Source organism: Branchiostoma lanceolatum, chromosome 19 (genome assembly GCF_035083965.1).
Source record: "Branchiostoma lanceolatum isolate klBraLanc5 chromosome 19, klBraLanc5.hap2, whole genome shotgun sequence".
NCBI lineage: Eukaryota > Metazoa > Chordata > Leptocardii > Amphioxiformes > Branchiostomatidae > Branchiostoma > Branchiostoma lanceolatum.
Genome location: NC_089740.1, coordinates 4,283,893 through 4,311,423, shown reverse-complemented (window position 1 = coordinate 4,311,423; position 27,531 = coordinate 4,283,893). Strand labels below are relative to the sequence as shown.

Sequence of the window (27,531 nt, the reverse complement as noted above, 5' to 3'; positions counted from 1 at the left end):
GCGAAACTCATTAGATCGACACTTGAGAGGTCAGACAACGCTGCCAATGTGAGTTTTCCATGATCTAAACTTCAGGTAGGTGACTTTTGACAGCCGTTTTCGTTTATGTTTACAATTGGAAGTATAGGGGCCTGTGAATGGTAGACCTTAGCCTATTGCAGTTCGACTTTGGTTCGGGGTACTGTCCTCGGTGCTGAAAACTGGCCAGAGTGCGTATTCTGCCACTATAGATGCTTTGTTTGTTTGTATTGCATACCCGGTAAACCGCATCAAGGCGTAACACACCAGGTTTGTACTGAAGAGTACAAGCTGCATATCTTGATTATATTTACTTTTATGACAGATTTATATGATCCACACACACCGGGAAGGACCCCTACTCTTTTCGATAAGTGTGTTGGGTTCTTGAGGTGTGGCTCTCCTCAAACACGGGACCTCGACTAAGATGGTGATGGTGCTTGGCCTGGGATAGAGGAAACCCTATTTAAGCCTGGGTTACATATTTGCCATTTCTTATGATTTCTATTTAACATGAAACCTTTATCTGAATTCTAAATTTCTTTACAAGATTTTGCATACCATCGTCCAATATCAAATTTCTAAATCGGACTAGTTTACTGCGTCATGATCATTTGAGCGTATGTATGTTTCATAGTGATATGCGTTGAGGATTTTCTTTCTGATTAAGGCAATTCTTTCTGGCTTCCCGAATAAACAAAATACGAAAGGATACTCTTGTCGACAAAACAACCATATGTGCACATTTTTATATCATAAAAGCTAGTGAAACCCATATTGAATCTACACTCAAACAAATTTCGTTTGCAGGATGTGATGTACTTTCAAGGCGACGTTTCTACTTTGCAAAATCAGCTGTCAGCAAAGAACAGCAGCCCCCAATCGACCGTCGTCTCCCAGCCGGCCCTGACCCCCTACTAGCCTCCCGACATCCATCGCCTGCTGCCGCCCGCCTTCTCAGCTGCCGTCCTGTCTCAAGGCTTCGTCTTTGTTGACAGGGATCGGCACAAATTTTCTGAATCCAACATGATGAAGTTTGTCGACTCCGGCTGCTAACGTTGGGTAACCTAAATTCGTGGGGTACTTAAAGTCGGGATTTTTCGAAAACGGGGTATTTAGGGATATGTGCTAGATGCAACATAAGTAATACCGCTAGAAATGCAAACCTGACAGACTTACGTATTCAGAACACTGTCTGAAAAGCTTCGATAAGCATGGATTATAAGGCGACGAGGTCAAAAACTCTCCGTCCCTTATTGGAACAGTCTGAGGGCTTCGTGGGAGAAGTACACAACATGGTTGTCGGCTGGTTTATAAGAAAAATGTCACATCCGCTTCCTGCTAAACACAATTATTTGCAAGACAACTTATTACAATCTCTTTTGCTAACCTACAACTGGATTCTAAGTGTGATTAATCATCAAAACTCCTCTCTGTTGCTACAACCTACGGCACGTGTATTTTCCCGCCGCCATATTGTTAACCAGAATCCTGTTGTCAAGCAGACGACAAAGGTTTGTGAGGAACACTTTTTTGTCTAAATGCTGCGTGTGATAGTGGACTGAGGAAGATATTTTCCTCAAAGTTTGCTCCTAACACAACAAGGAACACATGGACATAGTAGTATTACCATTGCTACGGCATCCAGCTAACTTCCCATGAATAATGTAACGTTACACGTTGCCCGATGATGACGATGGGCAGACTTTGAGTGAAGTTCTACCGACTCAACACACGGCTTGTTCCCGAACTGGCCTGATGTGTGCGGTACGGCCGTTTTTTCGTGTATTTTTTTTACTTGGACACGTCTATATCCATAGCACTCTCCTCAAGCCAAGGATGGAACGAATAGCTGCTGTATAAAATGTGATTAGCGGTAAGATATTCAAGACGAATCTTCTCTCCCGAATTAATGTGCCCCCCTGTCCGACAGCACCGTAATTGTGCGTGCGGCGCACGGTAGTTTCAAGTTGAAATATTATGGTGTCAGCACGACTAGAGACAAAATCTACCATATATATGATTAGTGCAAAGATAGTACATGATACTGACAGAATAATAGAAAAAAGGATGTTTTATTGTTCTGCTAGATTGATTTCAGTCAACCATTATCGGAAAAATCCCGAATTTAGGTTACCCAACGTTACATCCTTGTCGACTCGACCGAACCGGCCGCTAAGAGTCTTAGTTTCGGCGGGAGTTTCATGACTTACTGAGCCTACTGAGGGCAGACCTGAAGGAAAGAGGTCAAGGACCGTTGCGGTCAGAAAGAAACTTACGGGAGCTAAGGAAGCTCGCAGCGAATCGGACAAAGTGGAAGGGACTGAAGAAAGACTGAATGCGGCTGCAGGATGTTTCAACTACTGCAGCAGCAGGAACAGTGGACTACTACTACTTACATGACTCCCCGAGGCAGGGTGTATCACATAGACATACACTGTAAGAACGAGGCTTTATGTAAGGCTCACATCATAAACCACGTGAAGAACGCACTGCACGAAATGGCCTCGTATCCTGGCGGATCCAACGGATCCGGAATCGGGCATCATGGCGTTTCCGAGCGAATCCGGACGAATCCCAGTTCACTGCTCGGATCCCGAGGCGCCCGATCCGACCGATTCCGGCGCCGTATACGTCTGGATCCGTGATGCGCCTCGGATACCCGAAGATGTTTACGCGGATCCCTCGTTTTTATCTCCATGAAAAATGGAGATATAGTTTTGGGTGTGTCTGTGTGTCTGTTTGTGTTTCCGGACTACTGTAGTCAGCATAACTCAAGAACCCCTTGATGGATTACGATGATATTTGGTATGTGGGCAGGTGTTGTGAAGCCGAAATTCAAGGTCGATTTTGGGCCCCCTGGTATGTGACCTTGGTACTGCAGCAGAAATTCCATTTTTGTATCACTTGACCTGGACGAGCTATGGTCTTGATTTTTTGGTGGCAGATAGATTGTGGTGTAATGAAGAAGTGGTGTGGGTTTGGGCCCCCTAGCAGCTTGCTCTGGAACTGCAGGGCCGTTATTGTGAAAATCTTCTAAGGAGAATAACTGAAGAAAGGAACGACGGATTTCCATGATATTTAGTATGCGGGTAGCTTAGACAGAGATGTACACAGTGATGTGCAAATTGGGACTTAATTTGTATAGCTAATGAGAAAAATCTATATTTTCAGTGTTTTCCATTACAAGACTCAAATACATGTAACATATGTAGTTTATGGAAAGTGGAGCATCAACAGATATCAATTATGCAAATGAGTTCCTAATCTGCATAATTAATGCAAAAACACCCGAATTCATCTAATTGTAAAAATTATAGGACTGTCAATATTGCAACATTTGTAAGTAAGATAAAGGTGTCTATGATTAAGCATGTATTATGTAATTGTGTAAGTCATTTGCATAAATAGAATTGTTCATGGAGATATGAGGTCGCGGAACTCTTGTTTTAATATTTGGAATGTTCGGATTATTTGTATGTTGGGAGTTGCTTCGGATCCTGACGAATTACTCGGACCATTCCTGTGTTGAACCATTCCTTAGTTACTACTTAATTTTCGTATTTCCTAACTACGCGTAGGTGGCTCACTGTGTTGTTTATCTTGGTAGTAGATTTACCCAATTTGAAAACATGGCCGGGTCATACCAAAGACTCTAAAAATGGTACATACTGCTTTCTCTGCTTAGCACTCAGCATTTGGGAAAGAGTATGGAAGTTGAACACACATCACTACCAGCGGACCAGCCCCCTGCTGTAGTGACTTGCACTTGTGTGGCCCAAGGGCTACAGAAATGGAGATGGGCGCCACCCCAACGCATCTGATCAAGATGTATGGGACACTTTAACTTTAACTTTTTAAAGCATTGGGTCTAGGCGTACATAGGCGCCACCTAGTGCGTGCCCCGTGTAACAAAAGATCGCTCACTTTCACATCGCTTTGAAGACAGTGAATTTCATCTTTGATAATTTGAATCTCAAGTCTGCTATGTTTATAGGTCCAAAGCCATTTGTTGATTTCCCCTTTGAATGATTATGAAACTGAAATTAGACAATGAAAAGGTCATTCTTGTAGCTGAAATTGATACAGTTAAAATAGCGAACTAGGCCGATACGGACTTAATTCTACAATTTTCCACCCATAAATATAGCAGAGAATCACTAACACAACATTAGCTTTAGACTAATTCAAATATCACCACTCAGATTCAAATTTCGTAGAAGTTCATTCAACAATTATCTGTATCTGTATCCGCATAGCCGGTATAACCGCCCTTCGGCGTAACACACCAGCTTCGCAGGCACGCGGCGCGGCAGCAGCTGGTTATATTACACTGAACGGCCTGTCACACCTAACTTTTGCACATCTGACTGCAATCGTTCTTTGAAGCTATTAAGTGAAGGTGCTCCTACAGCATCTGATGACAACGAGTTCCATTCTACTATGGTTATTTTTGAACACATCAATCCTTGGTTGATAACTCTAGTACTTAAAGGCATGACTATTTCTTGTCCTTTTCTGGGCTGGTATTAGATAATTATCAGTCGGTATATCCACAAGTTTCTTAGTCATTTTGTACATCATGCAAAGTCTGGATATTTTTCTTCTGTCTTCAAGTGACTTCCACTGTAGATCAGTTTTCATTTTAGTGACACTAGCACCCCTGTCATAGTTGTTCGTGCAGAACCTGGCAGCTTGGTTCTGCACCCTCTCCAGTTTATCCTCGTCTTTCTTTGTGCACCTGTCCTTTGTTTTCATTGCCCTTACATCCCATAGTGTACCGGATATATCAGCCGTTTTGGCTTCTTAGCTACACACTTGAGCACATCAACCACCTTCCTGACCGTTGCTTCCCTGGAGTTTCCGTATGCGAACATCCAACAGAAGTAAGAACCGGCACTGCCGGCGAAGCTTGTGACGTCATCGTCAGGACCAGCCGCCAAGAAGACGTCCACGTCAGGATCCGACTCCAGCTTCTCGATCTGTTGAATAAAAGTCAGAGAAAAATTTACTGTATACAATAGACCTCTTTCCAGTAAAGGCGGCCATTTTGAATTTTCCGGGGTCAGCTGGAGGCCATGCACCAAAGTGAGGCTCAGGGTGTACCGGGATAAGCCGGCCCATGCTATAACATGGGTTTTCTAGCCTTGGTGGCTTATCCCAGTACACCCTGAGCCTCACTTTGGTGCATGACCCCCAGCTGACCCCGGAAAATTCAAAATGGCCGCCTTTACTGGGAAGAGGTCTATTCTTTGTATACAAACTTTTGCAGATAGTTGTCGCTGCTGCAGTGTGAAAAATAAGGCCCCAAACGTACATGTAACTGTCTTCTACCCAATCCCCATCTTGGTTAATGGCTGAAGAAGATCTTCCATACAGCTTTTTTTTTTCCAACGACTTCGCCAGTTTTCGTCTTAGTCCTTGACCATTGTCCTGTCCCCAGTTCATAACTCAGGTGTTTCTTGTGATATTTATTGTCTATCTCTATCCACTTCAGTCATAAAACAAGAAAGCTCTTAAAAAAGCTGGCCGTGCGACCTCATTATGGTGGGGATGAAATAGTTGAAGTATAGTTTGTGAAATGAGTGCAAGAGCTGTCAGTCTGCACTGGTACAGTATGGTTATGTGCAGGTAAACAATTTGGGACATCGGTCATCGGTTGAGTTGAAGTGTTATATTAGTTTTATTCAGTTTTGTGAAGCTTAATATGGAATAAACTGTTTTTTAAAGTCAGCTTCAATTTATGTTCTTGTAATTTTTGTAGTTCTTTTTATACGTTAAAGCAACTGAGAAAGTGTCGGACCATTTGTGAGGACATGATTGGGGGGGGGGGGATCCAAGTAGCATGACGTGGCAGACAGGCCAGGTAGACAGGCTAGATAGCCAGGCTAGGTAGACAGCCCAGACTTTTCCGCAAACCCCCGTCATGCCAGGCCAGGTAGACAGCCCAGCCTTTTCCGCAAACCCTTCGTCATGCTTTGGGAATGTTGGACTGACCGCCCGTCGAACCTAGCCATGCGGGTCGCATGGCAAAAATGTTCAGAGGGCGGATACACGCACCAAGTCACGCTCATCACTCTGCAGTGTGAGGTATAAAGATGATACCATTGTGTTATCCAATGACTTACTAACCCGGCGAAACGATTCACAGATGTATAAAATGTTCGCATATTCATCGCTGGTTTAGGGAGTCTCTTAGCCCCGTAGGTCAACTGAGTAAATGTTCTTCCCCCTGATATTCCTACTATCCATGCAAGTCCTGGCCTACTTCTTGCCTTATGATCTTATAAGGACTCCAGTCAAACGTTCATTTCTGAGCACCGTTTTAGGATCGAGTCCACTGTCATGTGGACATGGGATATTTAGTTTTTAAACGATCGACTTATATCAAAGCTCTAGTAGTTTTGAAACAAAACAAAAAAAGAAGTTTGGTACTCTTCGCCACCGTGGTGGCATTGTGGCAAGTTAGAAAAGCTGTCTTCGACCTTGTTTAGAAGTTCGATTCTTTATTTCACCTACCTGGTCGAAGTCCACAAGGTTGCCGGGCCTCTCTAGTTTGTTAAACCTGAGGGTGTAGGCGCAGGCCCACCTTCCCGTCTCGAGAGGTGTAGCGTACTTGATACCGCGGCCAGCAGTCAGGTACACATAGTCCTGGTTGGCGTTCTTGTGACTCACTGCATAGATTCCTTGTTGTTGCTTGGATCCCCTGGCATTTACTTCACACAACCTCAGCTGAAAGATATAAGAAGATGATCAGTTCTAAAGAAAAGTGTTCCTTGCATAGAAGTATATTCAATCTAGGGTTAACATCCGGGTGTGAAACATTTGTCCAATAATATCATACATTCAACAGTGTTTCTATTGACGAGATTGTAAGCATTTCAGCCCCCCTCTCATTAGGCTGCGGCACTGCGGCGGCAGCGTGCGAATGGCTACCGTCGCAGTGCCGTGCACAAACGACAGCGTACGTATCGCACTTGCGCCGGCCCAGTGCCGTCCTAGCGCCGCTACACCAACGCTAGTGTGCCGGTTGAAATGCCGCGAGCTCGCCGGGAGCACGCCCAGAGCATGCCGTACGATGTATTGTGTATTATGTCAGTTCCAACGTTATACGTGTGTTTTACAACATGTTACCTTTGTTGCACCAACTGGACATCCTTGTATCACTTCAAATCACTTCTATTTTTGATGCGCCTTGATGATTCTAAATTGAATTTTAATCAATTTACAACACTGCGATTTTCAATCGCTTAAAATCACTATCATCATCAAACTCCAATCGGTCCATCTCCTTATCTATTGATCTGTTAAATAGTTAAACCTACTGTATGTGTATTGTAGCAAACATACTGGAATAAATGCAAAATAAAGAGATCTATTTTTCAGTGGGGATTAAGGAATATCCCAATCATAAATAACCCCCAAAATAAGAATAAACCAAAAGATCAGATCATCTATAGCTACAATCCTCGACCAGATATTGGGGTTGGATGTTTGTATATGAATACTGCGAGTCGCTTGGGAAAGATATCAGACCCCTCGTCTAACCTACCTCAAGGGGACTTGGTAGCGATCTATATTGGCTACATCAGGCCAATATTGGAGTATGCCGTCCCCGTCTGGAACTCCGGCCTGACCAAGCGCCAGTCTGACCAACTAGAACGTTTGCAGAAAAGGGCGTGCCGCACCATCATGGGCAATGACTACACTGGTTATCAACACGCACTTGAACACCTTGGACTTTCAACCCTCGCCGCCAGACGTGAACAGTTGTGCCTGAAGTTCGCTAGATCCCTGATGGACTCTGAGTTCAGGGACTGGTTGCCACCACCTAGGCCTCAGATCACTGGCAGAGTGACTAGGAACAATCACAAACTGAACTGTCCGAAAGTAAAAACTAACCGGTACTTGAACTCCTGCATTCCATACATGACCCGCCTTATCAACAAGTATGATCAGTGACTCGTTTTCTTGTAAATGTGTCCAACTTTGTATGTAACAAGATACACTTATTTTAAATATGCCAGTTTTAAGGTCTTACGAATACGCAAGGTATCGGACAGTATTGCGCCGTCTACACAACCTGAACTTGTTGTTTGATTGATTGATGATTGATATGTTTGTAAATTGGTTTTAATTCAGTGGCAACACTGCGATTTCCAATAAAGTTATCTTGTATCTTGTATCTTGTATCTTGTCTACCTGTCTTCGCCCTGCTATTGTGCTTTTCAAGATACAAATGTAGATAACATCTGAAAGACACGTTTCTCCCTGACTGGAACGAATTATCTAGAAATGCCAATAAACTCCACACATATCTTAAAATAAACGAAAATCACTTCGGCAAGGAAGAATATCTCACATCAATTCATAATAAACTGTTTTTCAAATAGCATAACAAAGCGGAGAACCAGCGCACATTGTCTAGAAATTGAAAATCGTCGGCAACGCAACACACCAGGCAGTAAGAGATTATGTCCCACATGTTATGAAAATATCAAAGACGAATTTCATTTTATGATGACCTGTCCTACTAATGGTAGAGAGAGATGCGCTGTTGCAGACTATTACTAATGCAAACTTCACCTACACAGAACGATATTTTCCATTTTTGTTGTCATGTCCAACTCCTATACCGCCTGCATATGTCAGTTCTATGACACTTAAATTCTAAAAGCGAGAAAAAATAATCCATTCATGGCTATTTTGTAACCCATGTACCGTTATTGATGATATTTTGGGCTTTACTTATAATTGTAGGATAGATTGACCTTGCCGTGTTGTTGATTTACTGCCATAATTGTACCATGTAAGATTTTCGAGCAAAAAGTTCATTCAATAACTTTCTCATTTGGGCTTCAAACGCAAATGGGCAAATAAAAATTGACGAACAATTCGCGACGGTGCCATAATGAGCTGGCCCCATGGTGCAGCGGCCCAGTGATGCTAGGGTCACATTTCCTGACCGGGGCCCGGCCGGGCTGTTTTCGGAAACGAAAAATTAAAGTGTACGTCAATCAATTTTCACAATCTATGCTCTTAAATAATTTTGGGCACGTTTTGTGTTTTTAAATTAGTTGTCTTTTATATCATACTTTTCGTTCCGGGCCCCGGATTCGAAATGTGACCGTAGGGGGGACTTTAGGTTTGTAGGTGGTGAATAGTGACGTTGTATACCTGGCCATCCTTCATCTTGAAGACTTCGAGCTGTGTGAAGCAGTTGTTGAAGCCGAACTCGACCATCCTGGTCATGACGCCGTCATAGACATCCCAGAGTTGCCGCTGTGAGTCTTCTGGCTCGGATGTAGTAATCGAGGAAAGGAACCTCGCGTCTTGATGCTCATTACGGAGCGAGTCGGTGATCTGTGTGGACAATTGCACAATTATCAGAACAGTCAAAGTTTGTGTTTAAAGGAGTCCTAAAGTCCAGAGGGGGAGTTATTTTCCAATAGATGATAACTTTAGGAAGTAAAAATGAAAACTTTTTACAGCATACGATCAAGTACCCACTAGTCCCGTGCGCATCAGTACTTTACGGAATTCCCCAGGTGACCCTCTATTTTCTGATTAATCGAATTAAACAATTTCAGCCTATGGCTTATTAAAACGTGTCTGACAAGGCCTGACAATAAAAAAGTTAGATTACACATAGGGAATACATGGCTAGGGTCTGCAAGGGTTTAGTGAGTATCATATTGTTTAAAAAAAACACACCTTGTGTAATTCACCATAAGCAAAATTCTGTAAAAAGTCGGCTGATTATGTATTCATTGATACATGATCTAGTGGAAAATGACACCGCCTTCTGGAGTTTAGGACTGTGCCATTTATGACAGTCATTTGCAACGATTTGGTCTTTATTCAGATAGATTTGACACATTTGTAGGACCCCCCAATGCTGTTTCTGCTCTCCTTCCTTAATCGATAATGGTGCAGCCCTCTCTAGGCAACAAATCAAATATTCCACAACCCCATGTGATATTTAAAGTTTTTGTAAATTTCTTGACAAAAATTATACTACAACCAGGATTATGTAACCCATATAAATATACCTTATACCTACATATTATCTCCTACATGTCATCATGCCAAAAAGGGAGAACAATTTCAACCTTTCAGGCTATCTCAATGTTCATAGAAACCAACCCGTGACAGGTAATGAAAAATAAAATAAAAATATTCGTTTGTCCGTTCGCTTGTTCAATCGTACAAACATGTGCAGCAAGTTTATTTGCTGACTCAGTAGCAGGTATTTTTTTTTACAGGGGTATCTTACACTGCACGAAATGGCCACGTATCCTGACGGATCCGACGTATCCGGAATCGGGCCTCATAGCGTTTCCGAGCGAATCCGGAAAAATCCCAGTTCACTGCTCGGATACTGAGGTGCCCGCAGATCCGACCAATTCCGACGCCGTATTCCTCTGGATCCGTGATGCGCCTCGAATACCCGAAAATATTTGTGCGGATCCCTCGTTTTTTTATATTTGGAATGTTCGGATTGTTTGTCTGTCGGTAGTTGTTTCGGATCCTGACGAATAAATACACACGGCACGGCATGATCTCATTTCCTGACGAATCCAGCAGATCCGGAATTATGCATTATAGCAGACACGGAACGTTTCCGATTGAATCCGATGCACCTCAGATCCGACAATTCCGGCGCCGTATACGTCTGGATCCTTCATACGTTTCGGGTACAGATACAGAACGTTTCCGAGCAAATTCAGACAAATACCAGGTACAGCTCAGATCCGGCAATTCCGACGCCGTATACGTCTGGATCCGTGATGCGCCTCGGATACCTGAGGATATTTGCGCGGATCCTTCGTTTTCAGATATTTGTCAATATGGCAGAGATAATCGGATTGTTTGTTTGTCGGTAGTTGCTTCAGATCCTAACCAACAAATACACACTGCACGGCATGATCTCAGATCTTGAAAAATCCAGCGGATCCGCAATCGTGCATCATAGCAGATACGGAAAGTTTCCGATTGGATCCGATGCACCTCAGATCCAACAATTCCGACAAATCCTGACGTTTCCGGAATACGGATTTGTGTCCAATCTCCCACAAGACACTGCGTGTCATGACGTCAGGCGCGAGAAACGGTTTTGTCGGTGAACAGCACGGAGACAATAACGGCGTTTCATCACTCTCTGTGCTTAACATGGCATCGTCAGAGTCTACCATGGTCGACCAGTGATTTTTAGTGACTTGAGAGTCGAAGGGGATTCGGTGTAAACTCAAACGCGCGGCATTGCGAAGTAGTCTTCTTCGTGCATGCAATATTCGTCGCCCCCCTCCCCCTCGTAAAGTTGGTAGGGAGTCGATTCATCATTTAGAGGGACTGCCCTTTGGTAAGTACAAATTGGAAAATTCCTGTTTCTAACTAGTTTGAACGTCAGTTATCCTCCTATTGTGGCTTGACATATCATCGCATTTGCATGCCATTAAGAATTGTCCAGTCGACCTGCACTTCTACACCGTTAGGATCTAGGAAATTTATAGCTTTCAATTTGTTCGTTCTTGCCAATGGTCAACAGACATTTGTGTCTGGTTAACGTTTCAGATACAACATAGCAAGCGGTTGAGGGAAAGATAATTAAAGATATCCTGTAACGGAAGAGAATGTCATAAGTATTTGTCCCACAAAGGTCCCACAGTTTGTGGATAGTGAGCTGGAACTTATGTGGAGGTAGTATTGTGTTTCAGTGATTATTGCATTAAGTTGTAGCTGTACATGTTTGATCAATGTCATATTCAAGTTATGAATGTAAGTTTTACGTATTCAATTAAACGATGCCAGAATCATTTTTTACAAATGTGATTATGTGATATGTTTAATATTTGTCATTGATTTTATATATACATCCTATACAGCATCGGCAGATACTTCCTTCACAAATGCAGCACATGATGTGAGGACCTTAGCTTGGCTTGGAACAAAGCAATCAGCTGTCAGATGCTCAGAGTACCTCAGGTTCCTTCGGTAAGGCTTAAGTCCATCATCGGTACACTTCAATGTTAGCTGAGACAGGCATGATGGATACCCATTGTCCCTTGTTTTTTGTTAGCTGCTGTGATGAAACGAAGCCCATCACAGCAAGGAGGTTATATAGTCTATATAACCTCCTTGATCACAGTTATGTCAAAATCATGTGACATGTTACTTAAATACTAAGTATGTGAATTGATATTTATTCATCATTTGGTTTTATCATATAGGAACTGGTTCATCACAAGATGAACTCCAAGCTGAGTCCAACATGCTAGATACAGAAGAAATCAGCCTTGCCTGTACCTTACCAAGAGTGCATGGAAGAAGTGAACTCAGATGTAGTCATAGAATGGGGAGAGGACGATTATACACATGCAGTTCCAGGGCATATACTACTTACGTGTAAAATGTGGCGTGTCATCATGGGAGTTTTTCAGACAGTATAATGTTACTTTGAAGTTTCTATTTTCAACCTCTGTATTTGAAATTATTTGTATCTGATATCTTTTAGACAAAGAACTGGCCACAAATAAGGCTTTCATTACTTTAGTAGAATATGTAGAACTGTAGAACATGTAGAATTTTTGGTCCAAGTGCACTATACGGCAGTAAATATTACCACCATGATGTGATGGTTGTTAATTGTAATACCTTTTATAACAATTGTGCTTACACAACCCCAATTTACCGACATTAACCTGCATATGCAGAGGTGTTTTGAGTATGTGGATGTCCCTCGGCCTGTCTTAAATGGAATGGATTATTTAGCCACATAGAACTTCCGTATTGTATTTGATAGTTTTTGAACTTAGAAATGCATATATGTTGAAATATGAAATGATGTTACATTCAGGCTTTCCCAAAACTTCCTGTCATTGAATAATAATGTTTTGGGTATCGTTAAATTAAGAATGCACGCGTATTTATGAATAATCAACCATTCTATCAAACTTTGTGTGTTTGATTTGTACATATTCGTGGCAAATACAAACATATTCAGAGTCACAATATGTCAAAGATTGTAGAAAGTCTGTATGTTAGATCAGTCTGTATCCGTGGCAAATACATACTGTACGTATCTGTCAGGATCTTGGGCAATTTCGTGCAATGTACGGCCCCATATCCGTCGAAAATTCCTATTTTTGTATTCCTCCGGATCTGAGGTTCCGGATCACAGTCCGCTTGTATCCGTCAGTATCCGCAATTTTCTTTTAAAAAATACAGAAAACTTCCTGTACGTATCCGTCAGGATCTCTGGCATTTCCGTACAGTGTACGGCTCCGTATCCGTCGAAAATACCTCATTTTCGGATTCCTCCGGAAATATTCCCGATCCCGGTGCGGAAATTTTCGGATCCGTTAGGTTGGATTCGTCAGTATCCGTCAGTATCCGCCAAAAATACAGAAAAATCCCTGTACGCATCCGTCAGGATCTGTGGCATTTCCGTACAGTGTACGGCTCCGTATTCGTCGAAAATACCTTACTTTCGGATTCTTCCGGAAATATTCCATATCCCAGTGCGCATTTAGTCGGATCCGTCAGGTTGGATCCGCCTGTATCCGTCAGTATCCGCCAAAAATACAGAACATTTCCTGTTCGTATCCGTCAGGATCTGTGGCATTTCCGTGCAGTGTACGGCTCCGTATTCGTCGAAAATACCTTACTTTCGGATTCTTCCGGAAATATTCCATATACCGGTGCGGAAATTGTCGGATATCTTACACGAATCCGCATGTATCCGTCAGTATCCGTCAGTATCCGACAAAAATACAGAAAAATACCGGTACGTATACGCCGGGAAACGAGGCTATTTCGTGCAGTGTTATACCAGACATATTTTAGCTTTAATGTATAGCATATAGCTTAGCCAAGACTATATTATATATTTCTGTGGTTTCAACTCACCACCCATCGCACTATCTCCTTGTCCACCACACATCCATCCACAGTATAATGCGCCACGGCATCCAGATACGGCTCCACGATCACAACATCTCGAAGGGCGAGTGGGTACTTACGTACGTCTAGATATTGCTGGAAATAATCCCTAGTCGGAAAGAAAAAATTATATCCGAAAATAATTTCATCAGGTTGGTAGAAAATAGGATATGGGAGATTCTTTATACACAACCAGGTATTGATCTCACCTGCTAACGTTTCGATGTCTATCAGACACCTTCAGACGAGGGGGGATACAAACTTAGCCATATTTGGGACAGTGTTCTCACCGCAAAAGCGCCACCTACATCGGCTACTTATAGCGGTAAGAAGTAGTACTGCAGTCAGAAGCTCTGAAGAAGGTGTCTGATAGACACTGAAACGTTAGCAGGTGAGATCAATACCTGGTTGTGTATAAAGAATCTCCCATATCCTAGAAAAAATTATAGTTACTTCAGTTATGAGTGCAAAATGTGGACAGACAGGATAAAGGAGAAGCAAAAACACATACGACATGGACTTGTTGGGGTCTAATACACCCCCATCCACTATGACGGCGGTTCAAGTACACTTGTGCAGAGTCAAAGCTAAAGGCCCGTTAGAGTCTAAACGTTGTTATGCATAACTAGACAATGTCGAGACGAGAACTGTTTATAAGCTATAAGCCTTCACCCTTGATATTGCACATGCATACTCGAATCTATGAATGTGCTTATTCCCCAGCAGGTTGAAGGATCCGTAATAAGTCCGTAGTCGGCTAAATAGATTTCCGCCTCACCATTTCCCATATCACTGACCCGTTGTACGAAACCTAGGCCTATCTCGCAATGGGCAAAAATGTAGCCTAAAAATCAATATTACAACTGCAATTCTATAATAGTGCTGCAAAATGCTGAAAATATCCTAGGAAATGCAACGCTCTGCGATATATTATCTACCGTGGCCGATGTGTTAAAAGATACCACATGTGAGGAAAAACATCATTCTATGACTTCAAAATGACTTGCTTGAAGAAAGCAGCACTTGGTGATGACTTAAAGTTAGGTTGTTCCTCCCTCATCGTCTGTAGGTTTTGCAGGGCGCGTTTCATATCTTCGTAGTTTTGCACCTTGGCCACTCCAAAAGCACTCATTGCTGCTGCAGGTTTCACGAACGCCGGGAAGCCTACAGGAATTGGTAACAAATATCATTTCTGAAAATAATTTCATCAGGTTGGTAGAATATAGGATATAGGAGATTCTTTGTACACAACCAGGTATGGTTCTCACCTGCTGACGTTTCGATGTCTATCAGACACCTTCTTCAGAGCTTCTGACTGGAGCACTGCTTCTCAACGCTATAAGTAGCCGATGTAGGTGGCGCTTTTGCGGTGAGAACACTGTCCCAAACGTGGCTAAGTTTGTATCCCCCTCGTCTCGGTTCATCACCACGTTTGAGACAGTGTTCTCACCGCAAAAGCGCCACCTACATCGGCTACTTTAATATAGCGGTGAGAAGCAGTACTCCAGTCAGAAGCTCTGAAGAAGGTGTCTGATAAACATCGAAACGTTGGCAGGTGAGAACAATACCTGGTTGTGTACAAAGAATATCCTATATCAAATATAATTTCTTTTAAGGTCCTCCACCTTCATTCACATAATATGAAAGTCGATAGAGGTTTCAAAGGGGTCTTCACAACTGAGATGATTACCTCCGTTAAAAGGTATGTATTGTTTCGCATACGCATTGTTTCGCATCTGTTTTTCTTATCATTTGTAGGTATGTCTATGCTAGTAGGTTTGTTGTAATAGGAAACTGACATATGCGAAATATGAGATAAAATTTGTTCGGCTTGCTTGCAGGAAGAGGGAAGCGTGTAATGTGTGAAATGGGTGCGGTCTATATTGAGTCAAGAAACTGACAAAAAAATCTCTCTAATTTTCTTGGAGATATCAGTTTTAGAATTAAAATGTTGGGGCTCTACCTTTACCTAAAAAAACAGGCAATGCAAAATATTCAATTTTCTTTTTCACTCTGCTTTTTTGAGTATCTTTTCAACTAGACAAGGTGGTAACTGTATTAAATAGAGCCTTAACAAAAACAACATAACATAACGAAAAAAAAAGATTAACAAGTTTATTATGATAACCAACCAGTAGTGTACATGGAAATAATCAAAGGGGAGCAGCTGAGATGACATCAAGTGAAGAGTGGCCAAAATCATCGCGGAATTATTCAGGTCCTTCGGAGCCTGGGGTCGTGTGGCGTAACGGCAGGGTGTTCGACTCAGAACCAAGAGGTCCCGAGTTCGAATCCCCCTGACGCCACCGATGTTGTGCCCTTAGGAAAGGCACTTTACACGACTTTCCTCACTTCGCCCAGGTGTATGAAAATAAAAATGGGTATGTTGTTATCTGTACGTGGCACTGTAAATATAAGTTATAAAAAAAAAAACTTGAGTGCAGTGCCACGTCGTCCTTGTCTGTCCAAAACCGAAGTAAAAAAAAGAAAAGCCTACGTATTCACAAAAGTTTGAAAAGAAACGGACAACTCCAGCATGCTATACTGTTACTAGGCAACGTCCCTCCGGTACTGTTAAGGATTTACGGGTGAACTAGAAAGGCAACATTCGCCAGAGCAAATACAGCATATTTCGCTCACCCCCCCCCCCATACCAAATAATTACTGTTCCAGTGCTAAAGTGGACTATAGTCATTCCAAAGTCATTCCAGTTCAAAATGCAGCTTGTGTTCCCCTATGGTAGAATCGACTCCAGGCTAGTGTTGTTCTTTACATCCGCAATTGAGAGTTGTTTCTAGCAATATGATCCGTGAAGAAATCTGCAGTCACGGATCATATTGCTAGAAACAACTGCGTCATTGACTGGGAGGGGGCCCAAGTAATAGACAGAGAGGACAACAGACGCATTTGTTGGATTAAGGAGGCACTATGGGTTAGAAAGTCATCACCAGTGATGAACCAAGACGAGGGGGGATACAAGCTCAGCCACGTTTGGGACTGCGTTCTCGCCGCAAAAGCGCCACCTACATCGGTTACTTATGGCGGCGAGAAGCAGTACTCCAGTCAGAAGCTCTGAAGAAGGTGTCTGACAGACACCGAAAAGTCAGCAGGTGAGATTCCTGGTTGTGTAAAAAGAAACTCCAAATATTCCTAAATGTAACTTGATATGATGAAATGGTAATTATGCAAATAAGAATATAATTTTCATAAGTAATGGGAAATGTTATAAACCTACTCCATTCATGGTAAGACAGTTGTAACCGAGGAATGCAACATAATGTAACCGAGGAATAAAGGGACATTGTTGGAAAAAAAATGATGCAAATGAAGTCCTAATTTGCATGATTAATAGGAATATACTGTCATCCTCTATTGGTAGATAACTGGAAACTCATTGTTGTGATATTTGGAAGTAAGGTGAAGGTGAACATGGAAATGAGCGCGAAATTTGCATAATATATATTTCAGGGAGATATTTGCTCTCCAACCTCTTGTTCCATTGGAGGCCATTTAACTGGAAATATTACCGGACTTCTTTGCTACACCCGTGGTAAAGTTCTGTGGCATTTTATTCCACTTTTCATAATTTTTTTATTCTTACCGACTTTTTCCAAGGCCCGCGCAGCGTCTTCAAGCATGGTGGCTGAATCAAGGTCCACTACACCGTAGGGAGTTAGGTCCCCAGCTGGATCAAGGTACCGCCGCGTATAGGCTTTGTGGAAAGCCAGGAAGCACGACTCTACAGTGGGCCCTCGGATATGCGGGGTGTCCCTGGCAATGGCGGCGTGCACGAACGTGCCCACGTCATTGATGGGAAGGATGACGTCGACGTTGTGGTACGCCACGAGCTGAATTTATGAAGGAGGCAACAACTTTTGACGAACAGAACAAGTCACATAGTCACCTTTAAAACGGATCAGAACATGGGCATCGCATGCTGGTTTAGCAAAGAGTATTATTTCTCACCTTCTTTGCTCGTTGTACGTACTCCATGAGTGTCTCTTTCTTCTCGATATTGCTGAAGATCACCTCTGGGACCTACAAGTTAAGTGGCGTTGAAAGGTGTCAGTATCTCTTGACGACTCATATCAAAAATGTTTATTTATTTATTTATTTTATCTATTTATTTCTGTATTCTTTTACTTGGCTTAGCACTGATTTTCAGGGAGGCCCTAGATACACATATACACTGATATTTACATAACATATTTGTGCGTCATTGCAAAATCGTATCCATACTCATAGTCCATATCGTGCCAGGTCGTAAGGATTGGAGTTCAGGGGTCACACAATTCTTTGCACAGTGTTTTGAATGATTGTATGAATTAAGTATTTTTTTAAACATACACCGGTAGTGTATTCCAGTTCTCTGCCCCCCTGTATGCAAATTCCAGATTCCAGTTTAACTTTCGGCAGACTTTTGGTATGATTGAAGGTGCGACTTACTTTTTGACAGCGTTTACAAACATTAGACCTCTTTCCGGTTACGGAGGCCATTTTGAATTTTCCGGGGTCAGCTGGGGGTCATGCACCAAAGTGAGGCTCAGGGTGTGCCGGGATAAGCCGGCCCATGCTATAACATGGGTATTCCAGCCTTGGTGGCTTATCCCAGTAGACCTGGCCCTGAGCCTCACTTTGGTGCATGACCCCCAGCTGACCCCGGGAAATTCAAAATGGCTGCCGTAACTGGAAAGTGGTCTATTTCCGTTTTGAGATGTTCTTAGAGAGCAGCAATAATTCTAGACTACATCATCAGCACGCAAACATGTGTTTCCTCGCCTTACACACCTGTACTGTTGGGCATTGACGTAGGGCTTGTTCCTGGCGTTTGTCCACGTCAGAAAACGGGATGAGCACGTTGACATCGTTACGGATCGAAGACATTGTTCTTTACTTTGCCTTTTAGTTGGTTGTAGGGATGAATATAAGAAAATAAAACACTTCTTCATAGCTTGTATATGGCACACACAACAAACCTTTATCATTTACCAATGCGTGTGTGCAACTTTTAGCACGCAAAGAAGTATATTATTATCATAATCTAAATGGGTTCATTAGCTTTCTTTTATAGAAATTTTTGTTGACGCATCAAAAGTACAGGGACTTTCGTATGGTCCTCTAAGCCTATAACGGGGGGCGCCCTGACATCGCACGCGCCCTAACATCGCACGGATTTTTTACTGATCTTATTTTGCATAAGTACGCCGTGTTTGTGTCCAATGACTATGCTGATAAGGAAGGTAAATAACCCAAGTTCATGCACATAATTGTCATTTACATTCAAAACTCATGTGTACATATTCATTTCTTGTTTTGTCGAAAAGTAGTATTTTGACAATAATGATGGTAGCGCTAAGTAGAGGGTCACTGCGTAGCTAGACGGCCCGGCACCTAAATATACGACCTGTGCCAAGCAGATACATAAGTCACACAGCTATCATACACATAAGAAAAATAACTTCATAAAACACTAAAAATTTGGGTCTTTAAGTGTTTGTTGAGAAGAAAACCGACCAAAGAAAAACAACGTAAACATTGCTGTCGTCTGACGACGTTGTTTTCCCGCCATTTTTTTGGGCCGCGATGGTGGCGAAACGATTCAACGCACAGTTTTGTTACGCTCTAACATGTGATTGGTACCGTCTATGAAAAGGAACTGAATACAGAGATGGCAAAGATATTTCCCAATAAGTAGACGGAGTATTGTTGATGTAAGCGGTGTCGTTTTTTCGTAATGATTTCGTAAGTCGGGCCGCATTCAATACGTACGTCGGGCCGCGTAGTAGCCTATTTCCCGTGGGAACATGAGCTGGGATGCGCTAGATATAGCCCTTCTCACATGACGTGAGAAGTGCACACAGTCAAAATTTTCCGGTAAAAAGAAAGCTAGAATATAGTAGACTTCAAGCCTTATTTACATTTCCCTAACTTCATCACCAACTTCCGAAGAGAGCAAAATTACCAAAGCGTAATAAGTTAGGCACACTATCTGGCATAGCACTAAATCAGAAGGTACATTCGTGAAAATGTCTCACAGCGTCTTCCGCATGTAACGCGGAGCATGAAGGGCACATGAACAGTATGAATACAGTTTTGTCCAAGTATGGTCTTTAGATGAATGTGTTCAAAATTCATTCATTAAAACGTTACCATTCTCTGGCAACCAGCAATGGAGCGCCGTGAGTTCCAGCGCGTAAAAAAACGTCCGATATTTGGGCACCCCCCGTTACATGCAAACAACAAACAATGGGATACAAAACATTAACCTACGCACAAGTATGACTAGTATATGAATACTTCAACATGTCGAGTTTAAACTATCACTTACACTACTAGTTCTGAGATCTGAACATTCTTTGATATATTTACCTATTTGTACACAGTAAGGGTTGTCTCCTTCTAGAATGTATTTGAATTTATCTATAGAATGGAATGGATCAAATTCTGTTGAGCAAGTGGAAAGAAGGTTGAACAGCTTTGAGCGTTTATCATGATATTGTGAACAATCTAGGATAAAGTGTCGTTCATCTTCAATCTCATTTGGACGGGATAGACACAACCTCTGGTCACCGGGAATTTTATGGTATCTTCCGATTTCCACATTTGATCTATGACTACATATTCTTATCTAAATAAAATGAAATAAAATAAAAAACAAATAGTACACCCGCAGTGTAGAAATTGCGTTTAGTACGAAGCAGAAACAGTGTCAAAAATATCATATATATATCTTAAATAGACGTAATTCTAAAACATGTATGTTTGAGAGAATGATATATATATTTTAGATAGATATAATTTTAAAACAAATATGATTGTGAGGATAACATATACTTATCAAAACAATTCACATTTCATATCAATATCTTTTTGAATGCAATACGTATTCTAGATGAATACATGTATCTTAAAATGAAACATATGTTGTTACCCAAAACATTTCTGAAAGCATATCGTTTGCTAGAACATGTGTTCCCCAAACCCCTATCATTTCTGAAAACATATGTTGTTCTCATAAATGTTTCCAAAACCCCTATCATTGCTGAAAACATTTATATCTCAATATGTTAACCTTCACGAAGCCTTCATGTGCCACAATTATGAAGTTCCCGTTAATTAGAAATATGGAACATTAGTATTTTCTCATTAATTATACAAATTAAGTCATCTCTTTGATATTTTTGCATCTATCCATGTCCCTATCTTTCTCAGTAACATATCACATGTTTGGATAGTCCAATCATTGAACGCAGCGGGCTTGTAAAGTTTGTCATTAATTATGCAAATTAGATTCTGATATGCATAATCACAATTTAATCATACAAAACATCATTTTAACTATGTTCATACCAGAAAGCAGTTTCTTGCGGTTTCAAAGTCTGAGACAAACCCGGCTCCTGCAGTTACAAAAAACGCCGCTATACACCAATTTTTCTGCTATGAGCTATATATCACTCAGAGCACGTGATATCAACAATGGACGTTACGCTGCAGTACCGTTACAAATCGCAATAATCATGTGCAGGTCTCATCAAGACCCACCCCGTAGCAATTATCAACACAATCCATCTCAGCCATCTCGAGTTATGCTGAAACACCCAATGAGGGCTGATCCGTCTGACGACATCCGACTTCCTTCAAGCGACAGCACTCCACTTACCTTAGGTGAGTGGAGTTCAACAAGCATCCAAGATGTATTAACCAAACTGTTGACGTCTGGGCAACCAGTGACTTCCAGGAAAGTTTGGATGGCAACCGGGGAAGATCGGTGACGCTGGAGAGACAGCTGACCCCCAGGAAAGTCTGGCTTGTGCGTTCTGGGTCAGTATCCCCGTATGCACAGCACTCGCAACAGAAGAGCGAGGGCACCCAAACCCCACTACAGCACAACTTACAGAGCAATACCCCCAGAGTCACCCGAGAGGGGGGGAGGATGAGGGACTCGTTGGGACGGATGAAACGGTAACGACTCGGAACGAAGTACGGACGCTGAGACGGATGACGCAAACAACGTTGACAGGAGAGGTTACCGTACCAGTAGTAAAATGCCATTGCGGGAAGACATGTAAAAACAGCAGGGGGTTAAAGATTCACCAAGCTAAAACCAAATGCGGCAAGGAGGTGGCGCAGGTGCAGCGCGCAGGGACAGAGATTCCTGGTGAGACGCAGGAGGACTCCAGGCAGGAGGTACACCACAGTACTGGAGACGTCCAAGCTCCTGCGACACCCCACAACCGCAGAAGTGCCTCGGAGAGCCAACAGTCCAGCAGAGAAGAGCGGGCCATTAGTGAAGAGACCCATCCTGCGAGAGAAAGAATCAAGTGGCCAAAGATGAGCGATGTTAAGGAGTGGGACCAGCTTGACCAAGACCTTGACAAAGTATTAGAAGCAACCTTGAAAGGAGCTGTTGAGCACAAAGTTAACAGCCTCGCCACCTTGACATACAACATTGCAAGGGAGAGATTTGGAGTTATAAAGAAGAAGGAAAGACCCGGCACCACAAAGAAGCCGAACAGAAGGGAGAGAGAGATCCATCGGCTTAGAAAGGAAATCAAGTCACTTAACAAGCAATACAAGAGAAGCCCAGATACCGAGAAAGAAGGCATCAAACAACTAACAAGTCAGCTACGAGATCGTTTGTGTAAACTCCGCAGGGCTGAGAGCTTAAGAAGACAGAGAAAGGAGAGAATGAACAAGAGGGCCCAGTTCGTAAAAGACCCATTCAGGTTCACAAAGACCCTATTGGGTGAAGCAAAGTCCGGGAAGTTAACAAGTTCCAAGGAAGAGGTTGAAGAATTCTTGAGAAACACTCACAATGACGGTCGGAAGGAAGAAGCCCTGGAGGCGAACCCAAGCTTAGTGACAGCAGAGAAACCAGAGAAACCGCTCAATACTAGTGAACCATCCTGGAAGGAAGTGCAGGAGGTTGTGAAGAAAGCTAGAGCGGGGTCAGCTCCTGGGCCGAGCGGGATACCCTACAAGGTTTACAAGAAGTGCCCGTTGCTCCTGAGAAGATTGTGGAGGCTGCTCCGAAGAATCTGGTTGAAGGGCAGTATACCAGCATGTTGGAAGAAAGCAGAGGGATGCTTCGTACCTAAGGAAGAAAATTCATCTACTATAGACCAGTTCCGGACGATCTCACTTCTAAACGTAGAGTGTAAAATCTTCTTCTCCGTCCTGGCTAGAAGGATGGTGGCGTACGTGACAGAGAACAAGTACATTGACACATCAGTGCAGAAAGGTGGCATCCCGGGCTTCTCCGGATGTCTCGAACACACAGGGGCACTCAGCCAGATGATTAGGGAAGCCAAGACAAGCAGAGGTGACTTGACGGTGGTGTGGCTAGATTTGGCCAACGCATATGGTTCTATTCCACACGCCCTGATCCAGGTGGCATTGGATCACTACCACGTCCCTGCAGGAGTCAAGGGTATGATCTCCAGTTACTTTGGAGGGGTCCAGCTACGCTTCAGAACTACTGACTTCACAACACAGTGGCAGAGTCTAGAGAAGGGTATAGTGACAGGATGCACAATCTCCCCTATTCTGTTCATAATGGGAATGAACCTTTTGATAGAGGCAGCCGCAAGCAAAGCTAAGGGACCTCGGATGATGTCAGGAGCTAGGCAAAACCCACTTAGGGGATTTATGGACGACCTCACAGTAACTACCGTATCCCACATAGAGGCCAGATGGATGCTAGCAGAGCTCGACCTGATGGCAACGTGGGCGAGGATGAAGTTTAAACCGAAGAAATCCAGGTGTATGGTCATCAAGAAAGGGAAGATAACCAGCAGATTCAAGCTCGAAGTCCAAGGAGAGCCCATCCCATCAATCGAAGGAAATCCGATCAAGTGTCTAGGAAAGTGGTACGATGATACCCTGTCTGACAGGACGAACGTCAGCAGCACCATGAAGCAGATAGAAGAATGGTTGAGAAGAATAGAGAAGTCAGGCCTTCCCGGGAAATTCAAGGCCTGGCTTTACCAGCACGGTATGTTACCTAGGTTGATGTGGCTACTCACTGTATACGAAGTCCCAATGACAAGAGTAGAAGAGATGGAAAGGAAAGTTAACAAGCACCTCAGAAAATGGCTGGGCGTTCCACCAAGTTTTACTTCACTGGGTCTGTATTCTAAATCAAGCCAGATGCAGCTCCCGCTTGCCTCAGTGACAGAAGAATACAAGGTGGCAAAATGCAGAACTGTCATGATGTACAGAGATTCGCAAGACCAGCAGGTTAGGCAGGCAGGCGTCACTACAAGGGCAGGCCGGAAATTCGTGGCAGACTCCCTAGTTTCAAAGGCGGAAGGAATGTTGATCCTGCGGGACATAGTTGGGATAACGAACACTGGAAGGCAGGGTCTGGGTTCGTCACACTTCCAACAGTGGGGAAAAGCAAGTAGGAAAGAAAGGCGAGCCTTAATTCAGACAGAAGTAAGACAACTCGAGGAGGAAGGGCGGAGAGCCAAAGCAGCACAGTTAGCAGCACAGGGGGCTTGGACCAAGTGGAACCTCCCCAGTAGGAAAATAACTTGGTCGGATCTGTGGAAGCTGGAGCCGTTCCGTATTTCCTTCCTGTTGAGATCAGTTTATGATACATTACCTTCCCCAACCAACCTGTGCAGGTGGGGACTGAGGGAAGACCCAGCATGCAAGCTCTGTGGCAAGAGAGGCACAATGGCCCACATCCTGTCTGGGTGCAGTACAGTGCTCACACAGGGGAGATACCGGTGGCGACACGACAAGGTGCTGACCACGATAGCAAGTATCCTAGAAGTTGAGAGGAAAAAGAAGCGCCACTTAGAGTCGAGAAGAGGCCCAGCAATCGCATTTGTAAGGGAGGGGGAAAAGAGTCGCCCTGCAAAAGCAAGAGCGAGCAACAACATCCTGCAGAAGGCGAAGTCATGGGACCTGATAGTGGACCTGGGAAGGAGGCTACATTTCCCCCCAGTAGTCCAGACGAAGCTGCGGCCAGACGCGGTGTTATGGTCAGAAGAAGGGAGGAAAATCGTCCTCATAGAGCTAACAGTCCCATGGGAGGAGAGATGTGAGGAAGCATACGAGAGGAAGAAGAATAAATACCAAGACCTGCTCCAGGAGTGTAGGGACAAAGGATGGCAGTCTTGGCTGTTCCCAATAGAGATTGGGTGCAGAGGATTTCCAGCACAGTCAGTATGGAAGATGATGACAGCACTAGGGATAGCAGGGAAGGACAGGAAGGTAGCTATACGCAGGATGGGGGAGGCTGCAGAGAGAGCCTCATGCTGGCTGTGGAATAGGAGAGAGGAGGTATGCTGGAAGCCAGGAGGAGCGGATGGGCAGTGAGTTGGCCACCACTGCCGGGCCCGACAGCAAGAGGGTGTTACGGATAAGGGCTGAAACACCCAATGAGGGCTGATCCGTCTGACGACATCCGACTTCCTTCAAGCGACAGCACTCCACTTACCTTAGGTGAGTGGAGTTCAACAAGCATCCAAGATGTATTAACCAAAATCAACACACACACACACACACACACACACACACACACACACACACACACACACACACACGCACGCACACACACACACACACACACATACACACATACACACACACACACACGTACACATAGACTTGCAAACGCTATCATAAACATAATCTTCTTAGCAAAGGTAAAACATATTATGTATATTATATTTCTGATACTAGTCCTGCTTCGTACGGAGACCACAGTAAAGGTCAGTAAAGAAAAGGAAACTGAAGTGGTACGGCCACCTGTCACAGTCATCGGGAATAACCAAGAGCTATCATGCAAGGAATCGTTCAGTGAGGAAGAATGGAGAGTAGACAACGGAAAAGATGGGAGGATGATACCGGGGAATGGAAAGGCATGGCACTGAATAAAACGCTAAGAAAAAAGAAAATCGAGAAGGGTGAAGAAAACTAGTTGCCAGATCTTCAGTATGGTGCCCCAACGTTCAAATATCTAGACTAAGGGATAAAAGACGAAGGATATATATATATATATATATATATATATATATATATATATATATATGTATACGTATATACATACCCCTGGCCTTAGTCTACACGGACCGGACGAGGCGGCCAAAAACGCGCCTTGTCCGTTTCAACGACTTGGGACGCGCAGGGACGCTTAGCCTTAAGAAGCTTTCATTTTCACATAGGTCATGTCTTGAAGTTACGTCCACTCAGAACATTTCAGCATGCATACTCCAAGCTCAAATGAAATAGCCACCCTGATGCCACCGGGAGCGACACAAAAGCCACCGCGGGATGCAGTCAACTGGGGGAGTAAAATAACGCAACATTTTCGCCGCCGATTACGAATTACGTTGAAGTCTCAGAGCTGATTACGAATTACGTTAAATCATGAGGCCTTTGAACCGGCCTAAAGACTTTACAAAGCTTCAACTATCTAGTTCTGCGTCAAAACTATTGATATTATGTTGAATACCTACTTTTGAGGACACCTCCTTGAGAGCGGCCTGGGGGCGTATCGAGAACGCTAAACGCTAAATTCCGGAGCTACATATGACGCTAAATTTAGTCAGCCTCTCTACGCTCTACTCTAAATTCTGAGTCAAAACTCACACACCTAGAGGCTGAACTCTTAGCTTGCCTCAAAGCAAGCGATTTTTAGCATCTTGGAGATGATTTGAAAAGCACCTTAATTTAGCATTTGCATTAAACGCATGAGTGATAATGACGAAGACTAGACTAGCGTGAGGTCACACATAATGACTTCTGTATCAAATGGAGTCTAACCTGTTTATTAACTTTTAATACGTAGCACTATTGAACTACGAACTTTCACCTCACTTCTGACATGGGAGGCCACATTTGAGCCCGATAAACATCACAGCTTGCTTATGAATGAAGACCTTCTATGGTGGATATTTCTATTTTCGTGTATTTAGAAATAATAATGTGACGTTATAGAGGGACCTGTGCTATCACATACATTGAAGTTCTCCTAACTCCACTCCAGCGTATTTGAAGGAAGTACAGTCTCATTGCACAATGACATGGCTCGTCCAATGACAACATGGTATCCTGACGTGCGATTTTGTAAAAGACACTAATTTTGTGCAGCAACGTTCAACCAAATTGATATAACAATTGCACTGACAGTGACTGCAATTGAAAATCTGGTCACGTCCACTACGTACCGAACCAATTACCCCCACCCCATTCCTACCCCACCTCGACACGTATACGTATTTTTCCACCCGAATAGATAACTTTCGGAACGACTTTTTCATAACTTTAGAGCATAACGTGTGGCAACTGAAAACAGACGAAGCATTCAGTGCGAGAAAGCCTGTCAAAAACTGGTCTGGTCTTTTCAAACAGAGTTAGCAGCAATCGCAACACATGCCTTCTTATATGAAAAAATAGTAACTTTTGATATATATGTATATAAAGTAATTTCTATGTCGCAATGCAAACATTCTTCAGAGATCTAGAATTCGTACAATAAATGTATTCCCACCTGTGAGGCACAAGTCGGACGACAACGTTAGAGATATCTTAGCGATGATCCGCCACGGTATTACTCCT

At 43.1% G+C, this 27,531-nt stretch overlaps 1 protein-coding gene and 1 long non-coding RNA gene across 2 annotated transcripts; one reads left to right on the top strand and one right to left on the bottom strand.

Moving 5' to 3' along the window:
* Window positions 1-3,653: 3,653 nt before the first annotated feature.
* Window positions 3,654-27,531, bottom strand: LOC136425340 (uncharacterized). The gene is made up of 9 exons (XM_066414189.1): window positions 27,464-27,531; window positions 18,748-18,858; window positions 17,926-17,997; window positions 17,561-17,807; window positions 14,967-15,123; window positions 13,927-14,068; window positions 9,196-9,381; window positions 6,538-6,750; window positions 3,654-5,000 (listed from the first exon to the last, which is right to left on the bottom strand). The coding sequence occupies exons 2-9, from the start codon at window positions 18,841-18,843 to the stop codon at window positions 4,782-4,784; spliced, it is 1,332 nt and encodes a 443-aa protein (XP_066270286.1). The 5' UTR covers window positions 18,844-18,858; window positions 27,464-27,531; the 3' UTR covers window positions 3,654-4,781.
* Window positions 10,296-13,031, top strand: LOC136425341 (uncharacterized). The gene is made up of 2 exons (XR_010754001.1): window positions 10,296-11,380; window positions 11,904-13,031. It is a non-coding gene; the product is annotated as an uncharacterized lncRNA (long non-coding RNA).